The sequence below is a fragment of the Antechinus flavipes genome, chromosome 4 (assembly GCF_016432865.1).
Source record: "Antechinus flavipes isolate AdamAnt ecotype Samford, QLD, Australia chromosome 4, AdamAnt_v2, whole genome shotgun sequence".
In the NCBI taxonomy this organism is placed as follows: domain Eukaryota; kingdom Metazoa; phylum Chordata; class Mammalia; order Dasyuromorphia; family Dasyuridae; genus Antechinus; species Antechinus flavipes.
This window is the reverse complement of record NC_067401.1, coordinates 464,362,527-464,389,344: the sequence shown is the minus strand read 5'-3', so window position 1 is coordinate 464,389,344 and position 26,818 is coordinate 464,362,527. Positions and strand designations below refer to the sequence as shown.

The 26,818-nt window shown below is 52.7% G+C and overlaps 2 protein-coding genes across 11 annotated transcripts in view; one reads left to right on the top strand and one right to left on the bottom strand.

Annotated features, from left to right (window-relative positions):
- Positions 1-129: 129 nt before the first annotated feature.
- USP1 (ubiquitin specific peptidase 1) lies at positions 130-6,385 on the top strand. Of its 2 annotated transcripts, none has more exons than XM_051999542.1 (9): positions 130-284; positions 485-695; positions 809-935; positions 1,029-1,139; positions 1,370-1,530; positions 2,035-2,708; positions 3,304-3,474; positions 4,210-4,411; positions 4,668-6,385. In XM_051999542.1, the coding sequence occupies exons 2-9, from the start codon at positions 505-507 to the stop codon at positions 5,407-5,409; spliced, it is 2,379 nt and encodes a 792-aa protein (XP_051855502.1). In that variant the 5' UTR covers positions 130-284; positions 485-504; the 3' UTR covers positions 5,410-6,385. The 2 variants fall into 2 exon arrangements, with proteins under 2 accessions (XP_051855502.1, XP_051855503.1); XM_051999543.1 differs by having other exon boundaries at positions 131-284; positions 485-674.
- A 2,662-nt stretch (positions 6,386-9,047) lies between these two features.
- DOCK7 (dedicator of cytokinesis 7) overlaps positions 9,048-26,818 on the bottom strand; it is a 160,097-nt gene continuing 142,326 nt past the window's right edge. For 3 of the 9 annotated variants that reach the window (XM_051999529.1, XM_051999540.1, XM_051999535.1), the window contains 7 exons: positions 16,299-16,424; positions 13,469-13,558; positions 13,142-13,378; positions 12,806-12,949; positions 10,491-10,597; positions 10,225-10,392; positions 9,048-9,520 (listed from right to left, as the gene is read on the bottom strand). In XM_051999529.1, coding sequence (XP_051855489.1) covers positions 9,478-9,520; positions 10,225-10,392; positions 10,491-10,597; positions 12,806-12,949; positions 13,142-13,378; positions 13,469-13,558; positions 16,299-16,424 — 915 coding nt within the window. In that variant the 3' untranslated portion in view covers positions 9,048-9,477. Of the gene's footprint in view, positions 9,521-10,224; positions 10,393-10,490; positions 10,598-12,805; positions 12,950-13,141; positions 13,379-13,468; positions 13,559-14,474; positions 14,610-16,298; positions 16,434-24,375; positions 25,746-26,818 lie in introns of those variants that run through there. The other 6 variants (XM_051999531.1, XM_051999534.1, XM_051999532.1 and 3 more) reach the window with 4 other exon arrangements.

Genomic DNA, 26,818 nt, shown 5'->3' with positions numbered 1-26,818 from the left:
GTTCGAGCCGGCCCCGGAGCCTGGGCGCGCCGCGGGGGCTAGCGGCGGCGGCAGCGCTGCGCTCGGCCTGCCGGGGCCCGAGGCCGCGGAGCCCGCCCCGGCGTTTCCGAGCGGCGCCCGGCAGGGTCGCGGCGCCCGGCGCGGGGGTCCTGGCGCCGCGGAAAACGCGCCAAGTCTGCGCCGGCGGCGGCTGCGTCCGGACCCCCTGAACTCCCCGATCCGCGGATCCCCGCCCGGCCCCGCCCCGGGGATGGAGCCGCGCCGGCGGCCGCTGCCATGAACAGGTAAGGAAACTGAGGCCGGCCGCCCGCCCCTCCCCCCTAGCGGGGATGGGAAGGGGCGCGGCACCCCTCCCCCATCCTTGTACGCCGGGAGTAGCCGGGATGGGGGCGGGGGGCGTTGCCGGAGAGCGCTCGCGCTCCGCCCCGCCCCCTGCGGGGGTCGGGGGGGGCGGCGGGGTCGTGACCTTTGGGGCGCTCGGCAGGTGCCGCCGGTGACGGGAAGATGCCCGGGGTCGTGCCCAGCGAGAGCCAGGGGCCGCCGGCCAGGGGAAGCCCCAAGAAGGGCCGCTTGAGCCTCAAGTTCTTCCAAAAGAAAGAGACGAAGCGAGCCCTGGACTTCGCCGACTCGCAGGACGACGAGGAGCGCGACGCGGAGCCCGCGGGGCCGGACGTGTGGGTGCCCGCACGCGTGGGGTGGGTGGAGGCGGGGGGGGGGGGGGCCCGGGAGGAACACGGCGAGGGGCGGGGGCACGGCGTGGGCGAGGGGGGCCGGGCCCCGGGGCTCACCCGCCCCTTTATCTCCTCAGCGATCAGGTGGTGCCCGCGGCTGCGGCGCAGTCCTCTCCGCCCGGCGGCGATAAGAGGGACAACCTGCTGCCCTTCGTGGGGCTCAATAACCTGGGCAACACCTGCTACCTGAACAGCGTGCTGCAGGTGAGCGTGGCCACGCCCTCCGGGGGGGGGTGACGGGGAGGAATGGGAGGGCGGGAGGGCGGCCCCGCCGACACCCCTGCTCCTCCCCCGCAGGTGTTGTACTTCTGTCCGGGCTTTAAGACTGGGGTCAAGCATCTGTTCAACGTAATCACGAGGAAGCGGGAAGCCCTGCAGGAAGTGGGGGGGCCGCCCACAGACGACCAGGTAAGGGGGCAGCTCCCTCCGGGGGGAGGGGGGCGGCCCAAGGAATCCTTTGGTTTTTCAAGCGGCTCCTTTGTTGTGCTGAGCCTGGGCTTCCACAGCCAGAGGTCCCTGCTTAAGATGCTGAAACTTAGTTATTTTTAGAGCATCATAGAAAGTTACTTTATTTAGGAAGAAATAAAGAGAACACCCCGGGTTCAGAAAGGTCAGATCGGTGGGTTTGTTTCTCGCAGGGAAATTGCAAAGAGGACAACCTGGCCAGCTATGAGCTCATCTGCAGCTTGCAGTCTCTGATCATCTCCGTGGAGCAACTTCAGGCCAATTTTCTTTTGAATCCAGAGAAATACACAGATGAACTCGCCACCCAGCCCAGGCGGCTCCTCAACACTCTCAGGTAGGGGCCCGAGGGGGGCGGGGCCTCACCCCCTTCCCAGCCGGGTGACCCCTGGCAAGCCCCTCCAGTAGGCCCGCCAAGACAGCTCCATGTGGGGTCGTGCAGTGTTGGGGGAACAACAATAACTGCTGGGTTTTCTGAACAGTAGAGGGGGAACCCCAGGCCCGGTGCTATTCTACACTGGTTAGACAAAAGGGCCCCTACTGTTTAACATAAGCATCTGAATCTTGTTGTTGTCCTCATTTCATAGCAAACTACTGATGGAGGTGCTTGGCCACCGTGTTTGGTACTTAGGAGTGTTGACTGTGGTGTTCTGGGCAAGGGGAGAGATGTGGGTTTGTGGCCATTGGAAGGGGATGCAATTTGTTGGGAGGGGGTTGTTTAAGAATATCGTCCCCGTCGCTGGATAATTGTGCTAACTTTAAATTGAAAGAATTTTGTTTAGAGAAATATACATGCCTTTTAAGAGACTCAGTAGTTTCAGTGAAAACTTATTATTTACAGGGAACTGAACCCTATGTATGAAGGATACCTGCAGCACGATGCTCAGGAGGTGTTGCAGTGCATCTTGGGAAATATTCAGGAAACATGTCAGCTCTTAAAGAAGGAAGAACTGAAGAATGCGCCAGGAGGCCGGCTCCCTCCCCAGCCAGAGGAGAGAGAAGGCAGGGAAACGCACACCGCGCAGGATGATGACTCAGAGGAAGGGAAAGACAAGTTCCCCAAGGGAAACGTGAAAAGGAAAAGTGACAATGACGCCGGGAATCCCAAGAAGAAGTCGAAGCTGTCCAAGGAGCTGGTGGCGTCTGAGGAAAACCAGAGGCAGACCCGGTCCAAGAGAAAAGCCGCCGGTGACTCTCGCTTGGAGAGTTCCCCCGAAGCCGTCCCCAAAGGGGCCGCCGATGGGGACGGCGCCCGGCCAAGCCACAAGAAATCGAGACTCAAACTCAACTGGCTGAAGCCCACCAGCAAACAGCCCAGCATCCTCTCCAAGTTCTGCAGTCTGGGGAAAATCACCACCCACTTGGGACCCAAAGGGCCTTCGAAAGAAGCCGACAGCGATCACGAGGAGGACTTGAAAGGGGAGCCCAGGGGTGCGCTAAAGGAGGACCCCGAGGAAGCTGCACCCCCAGGGATGAGCATGGAGGACAAAGAAGGGCAGTCTTTGAGAAACAAAGGTCAGTGTTGACACCTTCCCCTATCCCCCAGATGAAGAAAGGAATTTGAATTTCTTTGGGGGTTCAGCCTCAGGCACTTGGGGTGGGTGAGGGGTGTTCAGGCAGGAAGTTTTAGAGGCAGTGTTTAAAGGCAGGCTCACATCATGGGCTCCCGTTGTAACTTTATCTAAGCATCTCCTACTACAAATAAAATCCTGTGAGAAAACTCAATTTTAAAACAGTCATCCTCGACTGAAGGAGAGGAGTGCTGTGGTGGAGGGGGGCTGGCCCCTGTGCTCTGCTGCCCGGCATGGTACAGAGGACATTCCCGATTTTCTGTAGAGCTTGTCTTAAAGACGGAGGCTGAGCCTTTGGGGTCTCTTCCTCTTAAAAGAGTAGAGAGAATTGTTTGTAGAGACATAGCATTTCCTCCCAGGCTGTGCCCTGTCCCTCATTTTATCCTGCTACTAACTCTGGGCTGAGAGAGATTGAGCCTGAACAAGAACAGCCCCAGTTTGCTCATGCGTTGTTCATTAGGACACTTAGTAACACAGCAGGCAGGGGCCGAGGAGCAGTTCTCAGCGGCCGTTTGACTCTGAGTAACCCTTCTTTGTAGGCATGGAACAAGTTTGTTTTGAGTTGGTGGAGAAATTATTCCAAGGTCAACTGGTTTTGAGAACTCGGTGCTTGGAGTGTGAAAGCTTAACAGAGAGGAGAGAAGACTTCCAGGACATCAGCGTCCCAGTCCAGGAGGAGGAGTTCTCCAAAGTGCAGGAGAGTTCAGAAAGTGAGTGTGCTAATGGCAGCGGAGCGGGCCCCCGGCCATCCTCCGAGCTAAAAAAAGGTGGCTCCAGCAATGTGGAATGCAAAACAATTCAGTTGTTACAGGATACATATAAATAATAACGATTCATAAAACCAGCCTCCCACTTTAGGGGGCTCCTCTGGGGGGCATCTCTACTTACGATCATCTCCTAAGAGCATTTTTCACTATAATGTATATCGGCAAAGTTTCCAGCCTGGAAAGACACTCTTGTCTGTGTTTGTAAAGTGGGGTATATTCCTAAAAGCATTAATTTGGAGGAAGTAAAAGATTTTTGATCATTGTCTAGAAGAGCGAATACGGTTGACTTTGGGGGGGATTCCTTGCTTTCAGTTCTTTTTAGGTTTCTCCCAGATGGCGAGTTACTTTTTTCAAGCTGTTCCCTGTTTTAATAGCATTGAGCCGCCTTGCATTTTTAAGAGCACATTGAGCATCTTGCTTTTTTGAGTTTGGAAATATATAAAATGTAATGTTCTATGTTATGCTACTATGTTATGCTACATGTGAGAAAGTACAGATTTCCTCTCTTCTTTTAAGAGTCATTCACTATTTTCAACAAAAACATTTAGCTTAGGCAAGATGTAGCATGCTGTTTACAGCTGGAGGCAGAGAGCTTCTGAAAGTGACCACGTTAGCCTTAGGAAATCCTTGAGCCCCAGAAACATATTCATGTGAGTGACAGAAGGCTGTTTCCTGCAGTTTCTCCCGAGCCCAAGACGGAGCTGAAGAGCCTGAAGTGGGCCATCTCGCAGTTCGCCTCTGTGGAGAGGATCGTGGGCGAGGACAAATACTTCTGTGAGAACTGCCATCATTACACGGAGGCGGAAAGGAGCCTCCTTTTTGACAAGATGCCCGAGGTGATAACCATCCATTTGAAGTGCTTTGCGGCCACTGGCTTGGAGTGAGTATCAGTGTCGTTTTGGTTGCTGTTCCTGATCCTTCTAGCATGTTGTTTAGCGGGCGCTTTTCCAGGGGGAGGGGCGAGGAGTGGATATCAGTCAGGCTGCCAGCCCGTGGGAGGCAGATGGGATTCGTCTGGCCTTGGACGTTTCCGTCACGAATCCGTCGGTCCTTTGGTGTCCTGCAGGTGGGAAGGGGAGGTGTTTTGGGGCTCCAGCACGGGTCTTCACGGTGCCGGGACCCTTGTTCTCCGGCAGGTTCGACTGCTACGGCGGCGGGCTCTCCAAGATCAACACGCCCCTGCTGACGCCCCTCAAGTTGTCCCTGGAGGAGTGGAGCACCAAGCCGACCAACGACAGCTACGGGCTGTTTGCCGTGGTGATGCACAGCGGGATCACCATCAGCAGCGGGCACTACACCGCCTCGGTCAAAGTCACCGACCTCAACAGTCTGGAACTGGACACGGAGAACTTTGTGGTGGACCAAATGTACGAGATGGCCAAGGCCGACCCGCTGAACGAGGAGGACGCCAAGGCCCTGGCCGAAGAGTACGACGACGAAGTGGCCTTCCGAGTCAACGGGGGCGCCCAGCCCAGCAAGGTCCTGAGCAAAAAGAACGTCGAAGCCGTCGGGCTTCTCGGGGGGCAGAAGAGCCGGCCCGACTACGAGTTCTGCAGCGGCCACCGAGCGTCCGGCGCGGACAAGGTCATCGGGGCCTTGGCTGAAAACCGAAGTGCCGAGGCGAGTGGCGCCAGCGGGGCCCAGGAGCTGGACAGAACCAAGGAGCCCGGGGGCCCGGCGGACCTTGGCGCAAACGGGCTGGAAAGCAAAGTGTCCGACGTGATACAGAGCTTGAAAGAGTACGAGGGGAAGTGGCTGCTCTTTGATGATTCCGAAGTGAAGGTGACAGAAGAAAAAGACTTTCTGAATTCTCTTTCCCCTGCGACATCTTCCACGTCCACTCCTTATTTACTGTTTTATAAGAAAATTATAGAGTGAGTGTATTTTCGTTGTGTATATAAAACAGATTTGGATAATCTTATAAATAGAGATTACAGCAAAGACTCCTTGAGGTAGAGGCTCATTGGCTTTTGGAAGCTCCTGGCTTATTACTGGTCTCTAGTTTTTGTATGAATAGTGAATTTGAATGACTGCAAACCCTTGTTAATTTTTAGAATTCATTTTCCATGTTCACTAACCACTCTGCTGGAGACTAGCAATATGTTAGCTTCTGAGGACAAACTTGTGTAGGTTCTGGAACAATTTGTCCAATTAGAGTTCTTTAAAAAACACTTTTTAAAGAAAGTTTTACACCTGTCTCTTGTATTGGCTTTTAAAAATAAAGTGCTGTTATTTGTATTTTCCATATTTTGGAATACTTATATCTACTGCCAAAATGTTTATAGATCGTGTGGATTTTGTAAATTAGGAGGCAGCCACCTCATTGCATTTAGTTTTGTAACAGTTATGAAGCAAAATCCATGAAGGCTGTTAAGACACACAGATTCTAGAACTTGCATGTTCACACTGGCGTGAATTCTGTGCCTTGGATCGCTTTGGAAAGGGGTATTTCAGAAGCCTTTGGATAGCATCCTTTGCCCATCACTACCTTAGGAAGGATTTTATAGATATATATACATATATATATATATTTATGATTATGATTTTGTACTTTAGCAGATCAGTCTAGGTTTGGACAGAGTAGTCTGTATTTCTTCATAGTCATATTGCTATATAATTTGTAAATAGGATATAAAAATTTAGAGCTATGACCTTTAGGGTTGTGTTTTGTTTTGTTTTGTTTTGTTTTTTTTAAAGCAGGGAGGGCATTCAATTTAAAATGCTTAGCAACTATGTATACAAACGCACTAAAGTTTTGTACTTAAACAGCTTTCTACCCTAAAGCATCTGGTTTCTTTTCAAGAACAGAATTTGTGTATATATGTGGAATAAACATTCATAATTACCTTTACAATATTATTTTCTTGTATGAAAAATAACGTGCTAGTTCTACCAGCCCTCCAGAGTCACCGTTTGAAAGGGAACATGGGAAAAGGGGAGGCTCTAGGCAGTAGCGTTCGGAATGAGCCAGTTCTTCGATTCAGAATTACTTGATCATTTGATGCAATAAGCAAACCCAAGAATTTCAAACCAGGTACTTGACCCACAACTAAACTTTATCTACCTATTTAATCTGTGCGGAAATTTTAAATGTATTAAACGTAAAGCTCACTAATTGGGGCAGACCGCTGTAAATGGTCAAATCTTTAAGACTTTATTTGGACATTGCTTAGTAATACCTGAGAAAACGAATTTTTATTCTAAGGAAATATTTTAAAGAAATAATTGGAACCACAGCACAATTTCAGGAGGACTATATTAACATGCAAGGAAAAAAATGGGGAATTGAGTCTTCCTTCATTAAGAAAAACATGATTAAAAGACCATTCAGATAGTTTTACACATGAGAGGAGAGTGAAACAGTTTCTGGGAGGTCACTGCTTCCCTGAAAGAACCCTAGAGACCTGGCCCCCACTTCAGTGGTTCTGATCTAGGGCAGGGGCGCTGAGCTTGGTCCCCCAGATGTGTTGCCCCCTCCACCTCTGGCCAAACCTTAATCCCCCCCTGCTCCCCCTGCTCCCCTCGCCATCCTCCCCACCCCCCAGGCAAAGCCAGCTTTTGTTCGGGCCCACAGATCCCATCGGGTGCTTCTGGCCAGCTGAGCCTGTCCGGACCCGGCCTCCCTCCAGAGTCCCCTCCCCGGCCGGGTGCTTGCCTGTGTGACACTGAGACAGCCTAGTAAAAGAGCCCGATGAGTGGGAAGTGTTCCAAGACCTTGGCATTTGTTCAATGATAATAACTGGGAAGAGCCCGGCTGGGCTAGGGTGTGGGGAGGGGGGTCATTTTCCCTTGAGGCAGAGGCCCCGCAGTGAGAGTCCAAAGGGACCTCAGAGGCCTGGACTGTTCCCGTGGCAACTCCGGGCTCGGACGCCGTGATCCCAAAGGACGGTCTGAGTGCCCAAGGACTCCTTCACCCGTGGGGGGCTCCACTTGCAGCGTGCCGGAGGGGGTTAAAAGTGGGGCTGGCCCAATCTCGGAGAATACGGACTGCGGGGAGGTGGACGTCCCAGAAGAGCTTCCACTCAGACCGGCTCAGAGATGGCCCAAGAGCCAACCGGACCTGGCGGGAACAGAGCCACAGGAAGCTGCAGCTCGGGGTGGGAAGGCTCAAGGGGGGTGGGCGTCCCCTCCCCGGCCTCTCCATTACAAATGCCGGTTCTCAGCGGCACTGGGGGACCCGGGCCTGGGGCGTCCTTCCCTCCTGCTGCCGGCAGAGGGGCTTCCACCCAGACCCTACGGCAGTCCCTCACCTGCCCTGAGTCACCAAAGGCAGCTGGTGGGGCAGCGGAGGGAGGGTCGGGCCTGCGGGCAGCAAGATCCGAGTTAGAATCCAGCCTCAGGTGCTCCAGAGCAAGGGCATTCACTTCTGCCTCAGCTTCCTCATCTGTAAAATGGGTAAAGTAGCACCTCCCTCAGTACTCGTGAAGAGTAACTGCACACAGCTTAGCTCAGTGCTGGCCCACGGCAAGCAGCTCAGCAGTGTTGGCTGCTGGGGACCACTGTCTTCTCCATCTCCACCTTCACCTTCATCACCATCATCTTCATCTCCATCACCGTCATCTTCACCTCCACCATCATCGCCATCGTCACCGTCACCACCTTCCTCCTCCCCCGGGCCCCACTTTGCCCGTTTCCTCTCTCCTCCCTGAGCCCGGGCCTGGGTGATGCTGACGGGCCGGAGCCCCCAGGAGGGGACGGGCGAGGCTCTTTCTGGGGCGGCCATCGGTGCCAGCCTCGGGCTGCCCATCCACGGCCAGGCCTGGAAGCCGCTCTCTCCTCTGCGTCAGTCGGACCGGCCACCACAGAGCCCAGGCCCAAATGGTTCTGTCCCCTGGACGCTGCTGCAGAATCTGGCTCCTTGCTGGGGGTCCCGGTGGAAAGCGGTCATGTGGAAACTTGCTCATTTCCAGACTGAAGAGCTTCCCCGGGCCCAACGAACGTCGTCATTCACGGGGACGAGAGGACGATCCAGAACGCCATCGGGCGCCTGCGGGTTCTCGGGGCAGACTCCCCAGGGTTTCTCCCCTGCGGGAGGGCTGAGGACCCACCTGCTGGACTTGGGGAGCCCCCGGTCCCCCCCAGAACTCCTTCCCCAAGGCCAACATGCCCGGAGGAGCGTTCTTCACTCTGAACGAGCCCAGCTGCCTCACGGTTTGTCCCCGAGGACCGACCAGAAGAGGCTTCGGACCCTCCCTCCCGGGGCTCGAGGCCGACGGTTTGGCCTCCGTCCCGTGGCCGGGAAGGGGAGCCCCGGGATTCTGCCTTCAAGCCCTTGCCTCAGGGGCGAGCGGCCCGTGTGCGACGGCGGGTCACTCCTGTCACGCGCAGGGGCCGGGGAACCCCCCTCACTTCCTCCACCTGACAATTTAACAAGCTCCAGCCTTCCGTCTCCAGCGTCTGGCCCTACGCGGTCATCGGGCGGGCCCTTCACTTCAGTAACTTTGGGAGCAACGGCCCTCGCCTGGCTTCCCGGCAGCCTCTGCCCCCACCAACAGATGGGAACGTTCACACGGGAATAAAATAAGTGAAAACATCCACATATTTAATAAGTACCTTTAAAATAAACATTACTACATTAAAATGGTTCAAAAATGCATCTGGAAAAGCTAATATAAATTAAATCTAGGAACTGGATGTAAATAAATTTAACATTAGGTATGCTATAAATAATAGTAAATGTATTTAGTGTACCTTGGAATCATAGAAATGGCTTTGAAAAAGCTCCCAGCATCTCCCAGGACGCTGGGAAGCCACAGCCATGATTCTTACGCAGTAACAGTCTACACTGGACAAGGGACGCGCATTCTGGCCCCTCAACTCTTCCCTAAGAGGGACTGGAGGCATCTGTCCAAACGAGGTCCCGGGCCTGGGGTCTCCGTGCGAGTCTCTGTGGACACGGCCACGGCCGGCTCTCCCGCCTGCAGCTGACGGGCTAGTCTCGCGCTCCTAGAGGTCCACCTTGCGAAGACTCATTCTGCTGAAGGAATCTCTGGGGGAAAAGGACGGGGGATGATCAGAAGCATCTTGTCTCTGGCCCGGTCCTTCCCATACACGTGCTCCGAGGTTCTCCCAACCCGGCAAAGGGCGTCGCGAGGTCCTCCCGAGCCGCGCAGGCTCCCACCAGCGGGGCCTTGCGCTGGCGTCCTGTCCCGCCGGGGGTCCTGCCCCCCTCCCCCTCGCTCACGTCGCTGTCCGGCCATTCCGACCGCAGCCTCCCCTACTTCCGGCCTTCTCCCCCACACCCGGTCAGTCTCCTCGCTTCCAGCCTCCCCCTCTCAGCTCTCCAAGGGGACCTTGAGGACGACCAGGACAGCTTTCTAGGGGAAACCCTGCAGACACCTCAGGGCTGCTCCTTTCCCAGATGGCAGAGGAGGGCTGGGGGCCCAGGCAGGCCCAGGGGCCCCCCTTAAAGACCAGAGGTTTACAGTAGCTTTTGGGGGCTTTTTGGACTCTATAGTAGGAGGCGCCTGTCGTAAGAGGCCCTGGGGTGACGATGCCGTGGAGGGCGAGAAGAGCAGGAAGGGGTCCAGTCCTTCCTTGGCTCAAAGATCTCCAGGATGGGGCTCGCCATTCCCCGTCTCCCACCGAGAACCTCCCTTCCTCCAGCTCACTGAGCCTCTGATTCCGCACTCCCTTGCTCTGTGTTGGAGCCCCCCAGGAGCCCCCAGCCCTATGGGGGCCCATCCCCGGTACCTGTGGCCGGCGCTGGGCAGCAGGGCCTTGTACAGTTGAGGGATCTTCCTGCTGATGAGCGGCTGCAGGGCCTCCTTGAGCCGGTGGTAGTTCCTCTCTAGCTCCCGCTGGTACTCCTTCTGGTCCGGCCCGATCAAGCTCTTGTTCTTCCTTAAGGCGTCCTCACACCTACGAGACAAGCCCCGCTGGTGGCCTCCTCCACGGCCGGCCAGACTCACACCCACCCTGCCCCCAGCCCCGGGTCCGGCCGCCCGCCCACAACCCACCTTTTGGTAAAGTCCTTGAAGCACAGACGCAGCTTGTTGTGGTGTCTGAAGAGCTTGGGGTCATGGGGTATCTCCGACAGGAACACCTGGGCGACTTCCAGCGGTCCCTGAAGGACACAAAGTTCCTGAGTGAGGGGCGTGTGAGGGACCCGGGGACCCAAACAGGGCCTGGTGGCCTAAGGGGGACGTGGAGGCCCAAGGGGGACACGGTGGCCTAAGGGGGACCTGATAGCCCAAGAGGACCTGTCTGTGCTTCTCTCCAAACAGCACCATAGGATGGGGAAGACCACTCCCAAGATCCATGATCTCACAGGGTCCTCACAACAACCCCAGGAGGGGAGATGGGGAAACTGAGGCAGCCTTGGAGCTTTCCGACCCTGGACCCAGGCTCTGTGCACTCTGGTGCTCCCGAGGTGCCACACGATCTGGGAGACACATACATTTGGTATATGGTCACAAAACTACTTTTTTATCAATGGACGTTTGATTTGTATGCCTATTTCCTCCATGCAAAAACCTGAGATCACAGAAATTCTTGGGCAAAAAGGGATCATAGAAGGAGAACTCTTTAAGTTTTGCTGGGCTGGATCAAAGGGCTTTGGGTCATGTGACTGTGAAATGGTGGTGGTGGGGTGTTTCCCTAGTCTGTCTAGCCTGTCACTTTTAGAAAAACCTGCGCCTCCGGTCACAGTGCCGCCCTGCATCCAGTCCCAGGGAGTGGGGCAGAAACCTCAGTCCCTGATTTGAGGAGCCTGTGCCCTTGCCCACCTGAGCAGCATCCGGCTCGGAGCAGAGTCTGAACAGGGGGAACCCCCATTTTGTAGCCCAGGCTCTTCAATCCCCTTGCCCCTGGACCTCCCCCTGCTTATCCACCACAAGCTTGCCAGACTTTGTCTCAGACAGAGCAAACGCTGTTCCATTTCAGAGGTCTGGACGCTGCAGACCACCCAGACCGGGGGTGGGGTGCTTGGGGAAGGGGGCCCTGTCTCTAGGGGAGAAGGTCTCCCCCGGTGCTCGCAGTCAGGCCGGCGCAGGGGTCCCTCTGTTTGGGAAGGCAGGCGGGAGGAGGGCGCTGGGCAGGTCACGTTGCTCCCACTCCAGCCCCCGCTCCCCGATTCCTTTGCATCCCAGTTGCATTTCCTTGTTCATGCAGCTGTGGTCTCTGTCTACTGAACTATTAGCTCCCTGAAGGGAGGGGCTGCCTGGCTCCTGGCAGGTGCTTAGGGAGATCGGGCTCCTGGATGGTCTGCAGCGGGGCCCTGAACAGCACCCATACCCTAAACAGCATCCATACCCTGAACAGCACCGGCACTCTGAAAAGCCCCCGTCCCTGAACAGCATCTGCCCCATAATAGCACCCATACCCTAAACAGCATCCATACCCTGAACAGCATCAGCACCCTAAACAGCACCCATAACCTGGACAGCACCGGCACTCTGAAAAGCCCCCGTCCCTGAACAGCATCCGCCCCAGAACAGCATCAGCACCCTGAACAGCATCCATACCCTAAACAGCACCCATAACCTGGACAGCACCGGCACTCTGAAAAGCCCCCGTCCCTGAACAGCATCTGCCCCAGAACAGCACCCATAACCTGGACAGCACCCATATCCTAAATAGCACCCATACCCTAAACAGCACCGGCACTCTGAAAAGCACCCATACCCTGAACAGCATCCATACCCTGAACAGCATCCATACACTGAACAGCACCAATAACCTGAACAGCATCAGCGCCCTGAACAGCACTCGCCCCTGAACAGAATCCATACCCTGAACAGCATCAGCACCCTGAACAGCACCATTACCCTAAACAGCACCGGCACTCTGAACAGCACTCGCCCCTGAACAGAACCCATACCCTGAACAGCACCCGCACTCTGAAAAGCACCCGCCCCTGAACAGCATCTGCCCCAGAACAGCATCCATACACTGAACAGCATCAGCGCCCTGAACAGCACCCACCCCTGAACAGTACCCGCCCCTGAACAGCACCTGCCCCTGAACAGCACCCGCCCCTGAACAGTACCAGCACCTTTTGGCTGACATTCTCTGTCCTGATGTGTGGTTGGAGGCGGCCGCAGCCAGAGCCAACAAGGGCCCTGGGAAAGCGGGCCCGGACCCGCCCAAGGCGATGGGGGTGGGTGAGTTGGCTACACGCAGGCCACAGACTCCAGCCTGGAGAGGTCCAGGGGAGTGCGCACCAGGCAACAAAGGGGCTGCAATCTGCCCCTCTGCAAGGACGGTCTAGTGACGGACTAAGATCCATCAACACCTTGTAACAACAGACTCTTCCTGCCCTTGCAGCCCTTACCTGGTTCACTGTTGTGCCCACGGACCCCTGGAGGACCATCTGAAGCATCTTGGGGTCTGCCGGGTCCTGGTGGGTGGCAAATGCCAGCTCCTGGGTCTTTTTTTGCATGTCTTCAATGGCAACTTCAATGGGGGTCAATATGATCTAAGAGAAACAACAACCATAAGATCAGCACTGAGCCAATTCACGAATTTTATTGGAAAGGACTGAATTAATGAAGTTAATGAAAATTAATGAATTTCACTTGGAACTGTTATGGATGGATTATCCCCGTCCATATCCAGTGTGGACGTAGCCTTCATCATAGGCAGGCTCCCAGCCAGGCCCTGGTCTCACCTCCTCCTTGTGGATGACGTTGATCCTGGTCTTAATGTAGGGAAAGGCGTGTGACGTAGTGAGGATGGTCTTCCGCTTGAACTGCTCGTGGAGCTCGCCGTGGGCCCGGCCATCTAAAGTGAAGGGCGTGCAGTACATGAAGCGGCGCAGGTTGTAGTTTTTGTCAAAGTAGGTGATCCTGTCCTTCATCTCATACGTGTCGAAGTAGGGCTCCACGTACGTGATCTGGATATATGCCTACGAGAACAAAGACCCCTCAGTCTCTCCCACCCTGGGGAGCATATCAAAGGGATCATTCTATCTCGCGACTATCGATTGTCACCGTACCTTATTAGGGTCTAATTTGCACTTGTCCACAGGGTTAGAGTCTTTGATTACTTCAACTACATCCTCTCCAAATCTTTCTCCATAAAACCCCTAAAATAAAGAGAAAAACATTTCACGTGAAGGCTCTATTTAACTCAAAATTAAAAGGGAAGAAAGCCATGTTGGAAGGAGCTTAGAGAACATGAGCATTTAGATGCTTTAATGTGTCAAACGGCCACGGGAAGCATTTGAAGAAATCATTTGTTCACATGGCAACAAAACAGGCTCTTAAAACTTAGTATTAGCTCTGTTCAAATGTTCAAATTTCCTCTTTCCCTCCAACTTATAAATAGTAAAAAAACGCAAGCAGAGGTATTTAGAAAATACACAATCCTCGATATGAACTTTCAAGAAAAACAAACAATAAAAGGACAGGAAAGAAGTGGCGTTCACATTTAATTTCTCTGAAGCCTGAGATCTGATTTTTATTGGAGACCATGTTAGAAGTAGAGGAAAAATTTGAAAGGAGATATTAGCCAAATTAGCCAAATACTGACTACTTATTAATCAATAAGCCAGACTTGTCCAGATGAGCTACTTTCCAGGTAAAATGAAGTGCTTTCAATGGTATACTTGGGGGCGGGGGGGGGGGGGGGAGAGGGGATCTAGCTGTATTTAACAGAAAGAGTACTGCTCCAGGAATCGCCAGAATTGGATCAAAAATCCCAGTTTTGTTAAGAGTGGTCATTAATTTCTTTGGCCTTCATTACCTGTTACACCTACAAAATGCACGATACACACCCCCTAACTTCCTTACTGGGATCCTGAGGGGCAAATGAAATGCCACAGGGAAAACTGGTTTGAATACTTTTGGGAAAATGGAATTATTAGCATTATTATGTCAGTATTGTAAGCGGGACTTGAAGGAGGCCCTGCCGAAGCCCCCGAGTAGCAGTTTGGCCTTTGCCACCGTTGCCTCGGTGGCAACGAGCGACCCAACCAGGAACACCACATACTGAGCACTCACCTCCAGTCGGTGCGAGATCTCGGCAAGTTTGGTTATCGCGGGCTCCTTATACACGAACTCCTGCTCATCCAAGTCCCCGAACTTGGTCCCATAAAAACCCACACGAAAATAGGTCCCGAACATCCGCTTGCCATCCTAGGCGAAGACAACGAAACAGTCTCAACACCAAGCTGTTTTCAGGCACGTACCACGTCCGCATCATGGTTAACTGATTTCTAGTTGCATCAGCACAAGTTTACAAAATGAAACATCCTATAGGCAAAATGACTGGGTGTTTTTTTAAATTAAGATTTAAAATAAAGACCGTTTATATTGTGCCCAAATTGCTACATGACTACGCATTTGTAAGGTTAGTACACAGAGATCACAGATGATGTCCTGGTTTAAATTTGGGCAACTGAACTCCATCCTCTCCTGGGTTACAGAAAAGGTGCACGTTGGACACATGCTTCTCAGGTGTGTGTCACATCAGTGACATCGGTGTTTAAAACGACAGTGACCCACGTGTCTGACAACAGCAAAAGCCATTCAGGGGGCCGCTCCGCCAGCACAAATGGGAGAGTCTGACTTAATGTTTGAAAGAGAAATGGGAAATAAGATGCCAAGAAGGAAAATCACTTTCTTAGGGGGAACTTAATTTATTTTCCTAAGGACCAAAAACTGTTCAACATGTGCACCCACCACAGGTTTATTTTTGGAAGAAATTATGACAAGCTCCCTTCTACTTTCACAAAAACCATGGAAAATGCAAAAGCAAAGTAGCTTAAAAAATCATCACTGAGGTACGTTCTCTCCCCCAGAAACCCATCCACCGTTCAGCTGCACTGCCGCATCGGCAGGCGATGGAGCCTCCACAGGGACACCAGCCGAGTTATTTCGCACCGCATCCATGTCTCATTTTTACGCTCTCGTTCGTATTTCCTCAATACCCATTCTCGGAGCTTGATACCGCCAGTTGTGAAAAATGGCGTACAAAGAATGGACGGGAGGTGAAGAAAATGTGGGCAGCCTGCAGGACCCTGCACTAACATCCCGCCCACCCAGAGGGAGCAGGGATTGTGACCTGGGTCCATGGCTAGGCTTATGGATATTCCATGAACCTGAATGGGAGGGGGAATTACATCTTCTTTTTCCCTCCAACTTATAAATAGTAAAAAAACGCAAGCAGAGGTATTTAGAAAATACACAATCCTCGATATGAACTTTCAAGAAAAACAAACAATAAAAGGACAGGAAAGAAGTGGCGTTCACATTTAATTTCTCTGAAGCCTGAGATCTGATTTTTATTGGAGACCATGTTAGAAGTAGAGGAAAAATTTGAAAGGAGATATTAGCCAAATTAGCCAAATACTGACTACTTATTAATCAATAAGCCAGACTTGTCCAGATGAGCTACTTTCTAGGTAAAATGAAGTGCTTTCAATGGTATACTTGGGGGCGGGGGGGGGGGGGGAGAGGGGATCTAGCTGTATTTAACAGAAAGAGTACTGCTCCAGGAATCGCCAGAATTGGATCAAAAATCCCAGTTTTGTTAAGAGTGGTCATTAATTTCTTTGGCCTTCATTACCTGTTACACCTACAAAATGCACGATACACACCCCCTAACTTCCTTACTGGGATCCTGAGGGGCAAATGAAATGCCACAGGGAAAACTGGTTTGAATACTTTTGGGAAAATGGAATTATTAGCATTATTATGTCAGTATTGTAAGCGGGACTTGAAGGAGGCCCTGCCGAAGCCCCCGAGTAGCAGTTTGGCCTTTGCCACCGTTGCCTCGGTGGCAACGAGCGACCCAACCAGGAACACCACATACTGAGCACTCACCTCCAGTCGGTGCGAGATCTCGGCAAGTTTGGTTATCGCGGGCTCCTTATACACGAACTCCTGCTCATCCAAGTCCCCGAACTTGGTCCCATAAAAACCCACACGAAAATAGGTCCCGAACATCCGCTTGCCATCCTAGGCGAAGACAACGAAACAGTCTCAACACCAAGCTGTTTTCAGGCACGTACCACGTCCGCATCATGGTTAACTGATTTCTAGTTGCATCAGCACAAGTTTACAAAATGAAACATCCTATAGGCAAAATGACTGGGTGTTTTTTTAAATTAAGATTTAAAATAAAGACCGTTTATATTGTGCCCAAATTGCTACATGACTACGCATTTGTAAGGTTAGTACACAGAGATCACAGATGATGTCCTGGTTTAAATTTGGGCAACTGAACTCCATCCTCTCCTGGGTTACAGAAAAGGTGCACGTTGGACACATGCTTCTCAGGTGTGTGTCACATCAGTGACATCGGTGTTTAAAACGACAGTGACCCACGTGTCTGACAACAGCAAAAGCCATTCAGGGGGCCGCTCCGCCAGCACAAATGGGAGAGTCTGACTTATGCTTGAAAGAGAAATGGGAAATAAGATGCCAAGAAGGAAAATCACTTTCTTAGGGGGAACTTAATTTATTTTCCTAAAGACCAAAAACTGTTCAACATGTGCACCCACCACAGGTTTATTTTTGGAAGAAATTATGACAAGCTCCCTTCTACTTTCACAAAAACCATGGAGAATCCAAAAGCAAAGTAGCTTAAAAAATCATCACTGGGGTACGTTCTCTCCCCCAGAAACCCATCCACCGTTCAGCTGCACTGCCGCATCGGCAGGCGATCGAGACTCCACAGGGACACCAGCCGAGTTATTTCGCACCGCATCCATGTCTCATTTTTACGCTCTCGTTCGTATTTCCTCAATACCCATTCTCGGAGCTTGATACCGCCAGTTGTGAAAAATGGCGTACAAAGAATGGACGGGAGGTGAAGAAAATGTGGGCAGCCTGCAGGACCCTGCACTAACATCCCGCCCACCCAGAGGGAGCAGGGATTGTGACCTGGGTCCATGGCTAGGCTTATGGATATTCCATGAACCTGAATGGGAGGGGGAATTACATCTTCTTTTTCACTAACTGAAACTGAGCATTTCTTTCAATTATAAAAGTGAACATCATCTCCTTCTTCTTCAGAAAAGGGGCTCTAGGTTTTAGCAGTCAGCCAAGGCTTTACCCAAGGCACCTGCCACAAAGGTGGCCCGGTGTACCTTCCAATGGCGCCGAATTAGGAGCCGAGACCTGGCTGCCCTTCTGCCTACCCCAGGGATCCTCGTTCTGACATCAGAACTGGTCTAGACCAGAAGCCGTCCAAGAAAACCCTTGATCTGTTTTGTACTGTCTAAGATTTCAGGGACAGGAGTGGCCACAAACACATAGAGAGCGAGTCTGAGTTGGATTTATCCCCTCACCTCTTCCTCCTCCAGGAAGTCTTTCCTAGCAGCCCAAGGAGCTTCCCACGGCCCACTTCTGTAAGTACTTCGTGTTTACTATGCATGCACGTGCTACTTCCCCAGACAGAACGTAAGCCCTCGAGGCTGAAACAGCTCATCTTGGCTGCTGGGTCACCCAGCACAGGGATTGGAAATGCTCGGGGAAGTGACCATAACCTCACATTCCCTCCTACAAAGGGATGTGTCATAAACGTGTCTTTGGGTTAAAAGAATCTAATTATAAATTAAATATAAAAATAAATATAAATTAATTAAATGAATAAAAATAAACTGACTTTCCCGATTAAAAAACCAAAAAACCTGTTGTCAATATGACAACAAGCTTGTCAGTGTTGACAATGTGTTGTCAATCTCAAAATTTAAGAGAATTCAGTCATGTAAAAACTCTCTTCCATTCTAATATGTGTTTGATGTTGGAATCTTTACAAACTGTTAAGCCATTAGAGTTGATAGAGACAATAATTATCTAATTTAGCACGGTTCAGTATGATTGATCTGATGCTACAAGAAGATGGTTTGGGCCAGAACCTAGAACAAGGTACTAAGTAGAACTAATCTCCCATACTTGTGAACTCCAGTGAGTACTGGTGTGAACACAAGCACTGTATCAATTAGTTCTACTATGTGAAGCATACGTGTGTGTGCACACACACACACACACACACACACACACACACACACTCCTACTCTACACACATATTTACAACAGTCCTTGGCAAATAACTGGAAACTAAGAGGGTGTCCCTTAACTGGGGAATGGCTGAGCCCAAAGGTAACAGAACACAGTTGAAGGAAAGAAGGGTCTCAGAGAAGACGCATATCAACGAAGGAACGCAGAGGGAAGCGAGCAGAAATGAGAGAACAAAACTAGCAATAATGCGAGAAGGAAACTTTTTTGAAAAGGCTGAAGATCTCTAATCCATATAATGATTAATCTTGATACCACCAAAGCATCAAGCATAAAGTGAGCTGCCCTTCCTGACAGAGACGATGACTTAAGATCCAGGGTGAGAAAGCGGCCATACAGGAAGTGCTTTTGCTCGATTATGCTCATTTGTTAAAATACTTTGCTTTTTCTTTTCCTTTTTTTATGTCAGGGGGCAGGTAGATGGAAAGAACAATAAATGTTTGATCAGGGGGAAAAATAGTCAAATGCAATAAAAGCCAATTTGGACAATCTGACCGAGGAGAAGAAAGCCTCTCCTCTCATTTAGATTGAAGCAAATTCATTCAACATGTTAAAAATGGAGGCCAGAAAATGGCCACAGACATTAGTCTGGTACAATCTGCAACTCACTGCCGGAATCGCTTCATCAGCATCCCCGAGCGATTCGCCGAGTACTGATTAGGAGCCTGTGCACTGGGTGTTGCAGGTAAAGACACAAATCAAACTCCCTGCCCTCCAGGAGCCTGCATTCTGCTGGGGAGGCAACATGCACGCAGACAAGTCAATACCAAATAATGGTGTTCAATCATGACCCCATTTCAGGTTTTCTTGGCAGAGATACTGGAGTCATTTGCTATTTCCTTTTCCATCTCATTTTACAGATGAGGAAACTGAGGCAGAGAGAGGGAAGGGACAAGTTCAGGGTCACACAATTAGGAAGCATCTGAGGTCTGAACTCAGGCCTTCCTAACTCTGAGCCTGGTGCTCTAACGATTGGGCCACCTAACGAGCTCCAATACAAAATATATACGAGATAACTAGGGGGAAGGAAAACCAGGGAGAAGGGTGCGGGCCAAGAAAGGTCTGGTGAAAGCTCTTGAGATGAGGATGTCCAAGGAGACAGAGGGAAGGAAGGAGAGTCTACTCGGTTTTCTTGTCACAGAGCAGGGCACGGCTGTCACTCTGCCCCATCTGTCGTCTCTGAGGTCCAGCTCTGCTCCCTAAAGCCCCAAACGAGAAGCTTCCCTGCACATCACCTTGTCCTTCAAGTGCCTAAAAAGAACGTCTCTGGTTCCACCTTGTCTCTCTCTGTTAATGTGAATATGCACACACAGTTCTGTTAACAGAGAGGAAGAGAAAAAGGAGAGACAGAGGCAGAGAATGAGATGCACACTAAGACAGAAAGTGAGAGAAACAGGGAGACAGACACACAGAGAGAGAGACAGGGACACAGAGACAGAAAGAGACATAGATAGAGAGAGACAGAGACAGACAGAAAGAGACAGAGAAAGAGAGAGACAGAGACAGAGAGAGACAGAGAGAGAGACAGGGACACAGAGACAGACAGAAAGAGACAGAGATAGAGAGAGACAGAGAGAGACAGGGACACAGAGACAGACAGAGACAGAGATAGAGAAAGAGAGACAGAGAGAGAGAGAGACAGAGACAGAGATAGAGAGAGACAGAGAGAGAGAGACAGGGACACAGAGACAGACAGAAAGAGACAGAGATAGAGAGAGACAGAGAGGGAGACAGGGACACGAAACAGATAGAAAGAGACAGAGATAGAGAAAGAGAGACAGAGAGAGAGAGACAGAGACAGAGAGAGACAGAGAGAGAGACAAAGAGAGAGAGAGAGACACACACAGAGACAGACAGAAATAGAGAAAGAGAGACAGAGAGAGACAGAGACAGAGACAGACAGAAAGAGACAGAGGCAGAGAATGAGATACACACACACACACAAAGACAGAAAATGAGAAATAAGCAGATAGACTGAAAGAGACAGAAAGACAGAGTCAGAGACAGAGCACGAGAGTAAGCACAAGGTTCTGTTCTCTCTGGAGCTTTGGGCTCCTTCTGCCACAGGATTTCCAGGTCTCCCACCTTCTGGGGCGTAACTCCCCTGGTCAGTCTTTCAGGGCCTCCTAAAACTGGCTGCGAATCGGCTGCTGCGCCAGGTGATGAAAGGACGTAACTGTCCCTCGTCCTGCATTGTGGGAAGACGACTGGGGCCAGCAGGGTGACGCGAGCTGGGTTTCAGGGAGGCAGAGCTGCGCCGAGCGGTCAGCCGCGCTCTCCCGCAGAAGGACCCAGGGCCGGCGGCAGCACAAGCGCCGGGATGGCCGGCGGTGACCGGGGTCCGGTGGCTGCGCCCTCGGCGTCTCCGGGCACTCCCCAGGCCCGCTCGGCCGCCGCCGTTCCCATCTGCCCGTTCCGCCTGGCGCAGGCCCCCCTCCTCTGCCACAATGGGGGGATCTTGTGCGGAGCGAGCCGTCTGCACCCAGAGAGAGGATGTGGGAGCCGAGTGGGGAGCGCCTCGCAGCATCTTCCCTTTTGTTGTTCATTTGCTTGGTTTTTTCCTTTCCCCTTTTGAGCTGATCTTTCTTGCGCGCTGGGACAAATGTGGGAATCGGCTCAGAACTGCACGGTTAACTTTTGTTGCTTTGCTTGCTGTCCGGGAGGGGCCGGGGAGGAGGGAGAGGAGCACTCTGGAGCACCAGCTTCTGCAGAGGCACACGCTGAAAACTGCCTTTCCGTGTTTGGGGCAGCGGCGGCGTGGGCGCGCACAAGCTCCGGGTGGGGCTGGGCGACGGCCGCGCTGTCTTCCCCACCTTCCCTTGGGCTCTGGGTGCCCCCGCCCACGGACGCTGCTGCGGTTTCGGCGGCGCGCGGCGTCTGTCCCGCCGGATCTGGGAGGGCCCGGAGCCCTGAGACGATGCCCGGCCCTGCCCCTCGGGCGCACACACCTCCAAAGGCCGTTTCTACTTCCCTTCTCACAGAGCTGAGGATGACCGGGTCCGTTCCCCTGCAACGCCGGCGCTGGCGAACTCCTGCTGCGAGCGTTCCCCTTCTGCTCTTGCACCGGCCCCCGACGCGGCCTGGCTGGGCCCTCGTGCGGGCCGGGGGCATTCCCCCACGGAAGAACGTCCGCTTCTCTCCTGGCCGAGGATCTCCTCGTCCTGGCTACAATCCCGGGCCCAGCCTCTCTCCCGATTCAGTTTCTAAGGCAGCAGAAAAAGGCGACTCCGAGAAAGCTGCTTTGGGCGTTTCCGAGCCCGGGCTCCTGCTTCCGGCTTTGTGGCACAGTTCCCATCACCCCCATGTACAGATGGGGAAACTGAGGCGAGAGCAGGGACGCGCCCGGGGCCAGGTCAGAGACTCGGCTCTTTCTGAGGATCTCACAGACCCAGGCCCGGTGTGGGCGCCACAAAAAGCATCTGCGACCATGGAAGAGTGGGAGGAAATGCTGGGGACGGGCCCGGTCAGGGTGGGGCAGGCGAAGGCAGGGAGATGCTGAGGTACGGAGAAAGGAGGGCACCCAAGCGGGCGCTCAGCTCTCTCTGGATCCCCCTGACCCAGCGACCCTGGGCCCCCTCCCGCCTCCGCTCATCGGCTGTCCTCGCGCCACTGCATCCCCCTACACGGCGGCTCTGGGGGCAGTCCCTGCCCGGCGCAGCAGTCAGCGCGCAGCAGGGGCCAGTAATTCTGACCGGACGGGGCGGCTGCCCGGGAACGTCACGGCCCAGAGTAGCCGAGTGACCCCGGAGCCGACCCAGGCCTTTCTGTCCGGAACTATTCCGTCTCCTCATTTTAGGACACTTAGGACACTCTCCAAAGGGAGTCACAGCCCCCGTGGGTGCGCGCCGCGAGGGGGGAACAGCCCGCAGGCAGGGGCAGAAGCTCGCCCGGGGTCCCCTCGCCCCCAGCCCCGGGTCAGGGCAGCCTGGCACCCGGGCCTCCGCCCACAGAGCCTGCGCCGCTCTCTGGACTCGTGACTGAGGTGGGGGGAGGAAGTCGGCTCGCTCGGAGGCAAGCGCACGGGCTCTCACTCAGAGAGACCCGGATTCCAGCCTCGGCCCCAGGGGCCGGGCGAAGCTCTTTTCAGTTACTAATCGGGCAAGGAAACAGGTAAGCCTGCCTCGGCCAGGGTCACAGGCCATCCTCTGCCAGCTGAGCCCCCCAATGCCCCCAAGCTCCTCAACCTCTGCCTCGGTCTCCTTAGCTACAAAGTGAGGCAATCATCATAACACTTACCTGGCAGCGTCGTCCTAAGGATTAAATGAGGCAGAATGTGGCCCCAGCTAGTGCCGGCACACAGTCGGCACTACATACATGCTATTCCCTTTCCTACACCAACGAAACCCCAGCGGTGATGTCTGTTAGCTCTCCTGTCTTATCCTCGTGATTTAGAGGAGAAACCACAACCAGCCTGCCCCCTGCTCCGGGAGATGCCCAGAAAGCACCAACACCAGGCCTGCGGATGTGTGGGGGTCTCCCAGGGGAGCCAGAGCAGGGGCTGAGGCTGGGAAGCTGGGAGGCGGAGGAGGAAGAAGGGAGGAGGAAGAGGAGAGAGGAAAAAGGGGGGGGGGAGGTACAGGCAGGAAGAGGAGAAGGAGGGAAAGAAAGGTGGAGGAAGAAACAGAAGTGGAGGGAGGGAGAGGAGCAGGCCAGGAGAGCAGCACCCTGGAGAGCGCCGAGGGCTGCACTGGGGCCAGATCTCACTCCGAGGAGCTGACCACTGCCTTTCCAAGGGGAGCTCCCCTCAGACATAGCAACCTGCTGATCAAAGGTTCCTGGAGAGCTCCGCTGACCTAAGCTAGGTACCCCCAGAGTCCACGTGCCTCCACTGGGCCTTGTTCCACACAAGGGCACAGGGAGGCTGGGGCATGAAGGCAGCCCCAAGCCGAGGCTGGCAAGCACCTGGAGGTCGCCCCTCAAGCCAGGCTGGGTTGGGGCTTGACCCCTGTGGAAGCTCAGGAGCCCCCGACAAGAGTCCGGCCTGAGGGAGCCCACAGCTCATCACAAACGTTTTAGGGAGAAGGAAGAAGAGGATTTGCTCTAAAAGACGGAGAGGGAATTTAAATGTGTTTCTTTCTGTCTTTAAAATCAACTCTGACTCCAAATGCTGCCAGACCAGCCAGGGCTTGGGCACCTGCCCCATGCGGACATGGCAGACCAGGGATTTATTAATCAGTCTCAGGCCAGAGCAGGGCCCCCGGTTACAGACGGGGATCCCAGATCCACTCCGCTGGGCCCACAGGAAAGACGAGGGTCTCCATCACTGACCCCCTCCCCTGGGGGCCTTAGGGGATCTGCCGATCCCAGAAGTAAATGCCGTAAGCAGTCTACCGAGAGATAGAGGCGACTCTGCATGCGGGGATGGAGGAGCTTTCTTGAACTGGACAAGACTCCACAGAGACAAGTTTGTCCGGCCAGAGAGGGGCTGCAGCCGGAGTCCTCTGATAAAGGGGCAGCGGGCAGCGACACTTTGGGCCAGGAAGCTTGGATCACACAATAAAACAGGAGAGAGAACCCAAATTTAAGAACAGCCTTGAAAACAAAGTACCTTGCGGGCACTTTTCAGGGGAGACAGGACCTCCTGTTTTGGCCACAAGCATCAGGTCTCCCTGCCGCCATTTGTCCCAAAGCTAACATTACTTTACTAGCATAGTAAATAGTAATAGCTGTAGCATATTAGCTGGAAGGCCAGGTGCCACCTTTCCAGGTCCAGGCCAGGTTTGATGAGGAGACGGCTGGCCGTAGAACCTCCACATCAAAGATCAGCCATCCACAGCCAGAGCCACCCTTTCCCCTGGTTACCCCTGGGCCAAGCAGGTACCAACCGGGCCTCCCGTTGCCTCTTGCAAAGGTAAGAGCATTCTCTTCCAAGAAATTGTTATGGGCCAGAACTCTGAACTTGAAACAAAGATTGAAACAAGGTGCTAAGTCAGGGGAATTGCTAGAGATGATGGTTATTTAGCACGGTCTTTAACAGTTCTCTAGTTCAGTACACGTACTTAGTACTTAGACTAGTTCTACAAGATTCACACCTTTGATAAGAGACCAGATAAGCTCGGACAAACTCAGCCAGAAGGAGAACTAAGGAAGACAGAGAAGTGGTGGCAGGCTCTCCTCCTTCGCTTCTCCACTAACCAAGATCTGGAAGGCCTCCAGAAAAACTAGCCGAGCCCCAAGTGAAGGAGACAAGACTTTGAAGGAGACAATAAAGGATTTGGACTTTAATCCCTGGCTGCATTTGTAGTGATTACTGAACTGAAATGAAGGCTGCCTCCAGAGACCCCAAGAAAACCCCAACAAGAGAAGATTACATTTTAGAGAGAATGTTACATTTTGGCGCCCAATGTGGGGCCAAGAACCTTCATCTGTGACCCGGAAATTAGGGTGAGTACAAAAATAGACAAGGAAACTTTGTTAAGGGTTCAAGTAGCATTTCAGCTAAAATGGGACAGATGTTTAGAAAACAGGCTTCTTTTCCAATTCAAGGAAATGAGAAAAAGCATCCTGCTGAACACTGGCTGTCAATATGTGGGGCTTCCGCTCTCTAAAAATGAGGGTAGTTTAGAAATCCAGACATGGGCTTAATCCTGTTAGATTCTACCAGGCACAGGAGAAAGAGATGAACCCCCACACTTTTTCCACTAGAAAATGGGGCCAGTTCACAGTGATTAACAACTGAAAGAGTCCCACTGGGAAGCACATTACCCACAAGTTATTCAGAAAGAACCCAAACGCCTTGGAAACATATGTTTCTGAACCAAAGCCACAAAGGCGTCACGAGAAAGGGAAGGTTTCAAATGGCATTTTCTTTTCTAGTATTTTGAGAAAAATAAGTGGGCTCAGGAGAGGAGAGGGTGAAGGCAGAGAGAACAGGAAGAGCACGCTGCAGCCGCCGGGATTCACGGAGAGCACGGGATCTGTTATCAGGTACGGCAAACCCCCTTCCCAAACTTTAGAGCAGGTCTTAGGGTTATCTCGGATACAGACACACACAGAGCCAAAAAGCCGTGCCAATCCAGGAAGCGATTTGGACCAATTCTGAGGATGGGGGAAGAGAAGCCTCCGACAAGGAGACGGGAGCTTCTCCGGCTCGAGTCGGCCCGGGAAGGGGTGAAAATGATTGTCCCTGGGCCTCGATCCGGGGGAAAATCTGGCCTTTAGAGCATCCGATTGGCACAGCTCTTTGATAAAATAGGGATTACTGGGGCTTCCACAGAGTCAAAAAGAAAAATATTCACAAAGTACGAACTTACCAAAACAGACAATAGTAAAAGTGGGGAGGAGGGTCAGCAACCAGGGGCAAGAGAAGAGAAAACAGAAAGTATTTTAATTAGGGAAATCTCAAAACAAATAAGCAGCAAATGGTAGCAAACAAACGTTGAAAATGCAAGCATCCACTAAAGTGTTTGTAAAAGAAAAGCAAAAACCAAACATGCAACAAACTGGGCAGCTACGAAGCCAGAGGTCCGGCAGAAGTGGACACGCGCTGGGCTCGGACAGGACAGGACAGGGAGGTGTCTCCGAACATGCAGGAGCACGCGATGACCGAGTGACACAGACGCTCTAGCTAACGAGAGGGTCGAGTTCAGGGGTCGATTTAGTGTCATGCCCATGAGAAACAATGGCGGCTCAGAGGCTCTCATTTTCGCCCTTTGAGATCCAATTTCTAGCTGCTCGATTAAGCCGAGTGCTCTGGGGGAAGAATATCAGAGGACTAAAGACTTCCCGGAAGCAAAGAAATGGGTTTCTTTTCGGGCTGGCGGTAACAATCCGCTTTTCGGCATCAGGCTACTGAATTTATGTCAGCAACAATTTAGTGGCTTCCTAAGGAAGAAAAATAAAGGGCAGCTCCCAATTTCAGTGGTGGAAGAAGTCTGTCCGCCACAGATTTTTCTGTTTGGACCCACGAATCAGGGTTATTCCATAAGGTCAGAGAAAAATCGAAGTCGCTCTATGATAATCCTGGGCGTACGAGTGGCAAAGTGAATGAAATGTCTCCAGCTGTCTCCAGCTCACTTTACTGGTAAAATCCAGAGTGGATTTAAATTTTTTTCTGGAGTAACTGGGGTTAAGTGACTTGCCCAGGGTCACACAGCCAGGAGCGTTAAGCGTCTGAGGCCAGATTTGAACTCGGGTCCTCCTGACTCCAGGGCTGGTGCTCTACCCACTGCGCCATCCAGCTGCCCGGATTTAGCTACTTTAAGGTATGTGGGAGGCCCCTGAAACGGAAAGGAAGTGCGGCTGAATTCCTTTAAAGCGCCCGCCTCTCCAGCATCTAAGACACGCTTCCCGCGCAGGGAGCTTTTCCCTAACCTGGATCC

Bases quoted from the DNA above. Each gene is read 5' to 3' on its own strand.
- USP1 (XM_051999542.1), top strand. From the start codon at position 505: ATGCCCGGGGTCGTGCCCAGCGAGAGCCAGGGGCCGCCGGCCAGGGGA. The intron at 696-808 runs GTGGGTGGAGGC...TTATCTCCTCAG, and splicing joins TGGGTGCCCGCACGCGTGGG to CGATCAGGTGGTGCCCGCGG. The intron at 1,140-1,369 runs GTAAGGGGGCAG...TGTTTCTCGCAG, and splicing joins GGCCGCCCACAGACGACCAG to GGAAATTGCAAAGAGGACAA.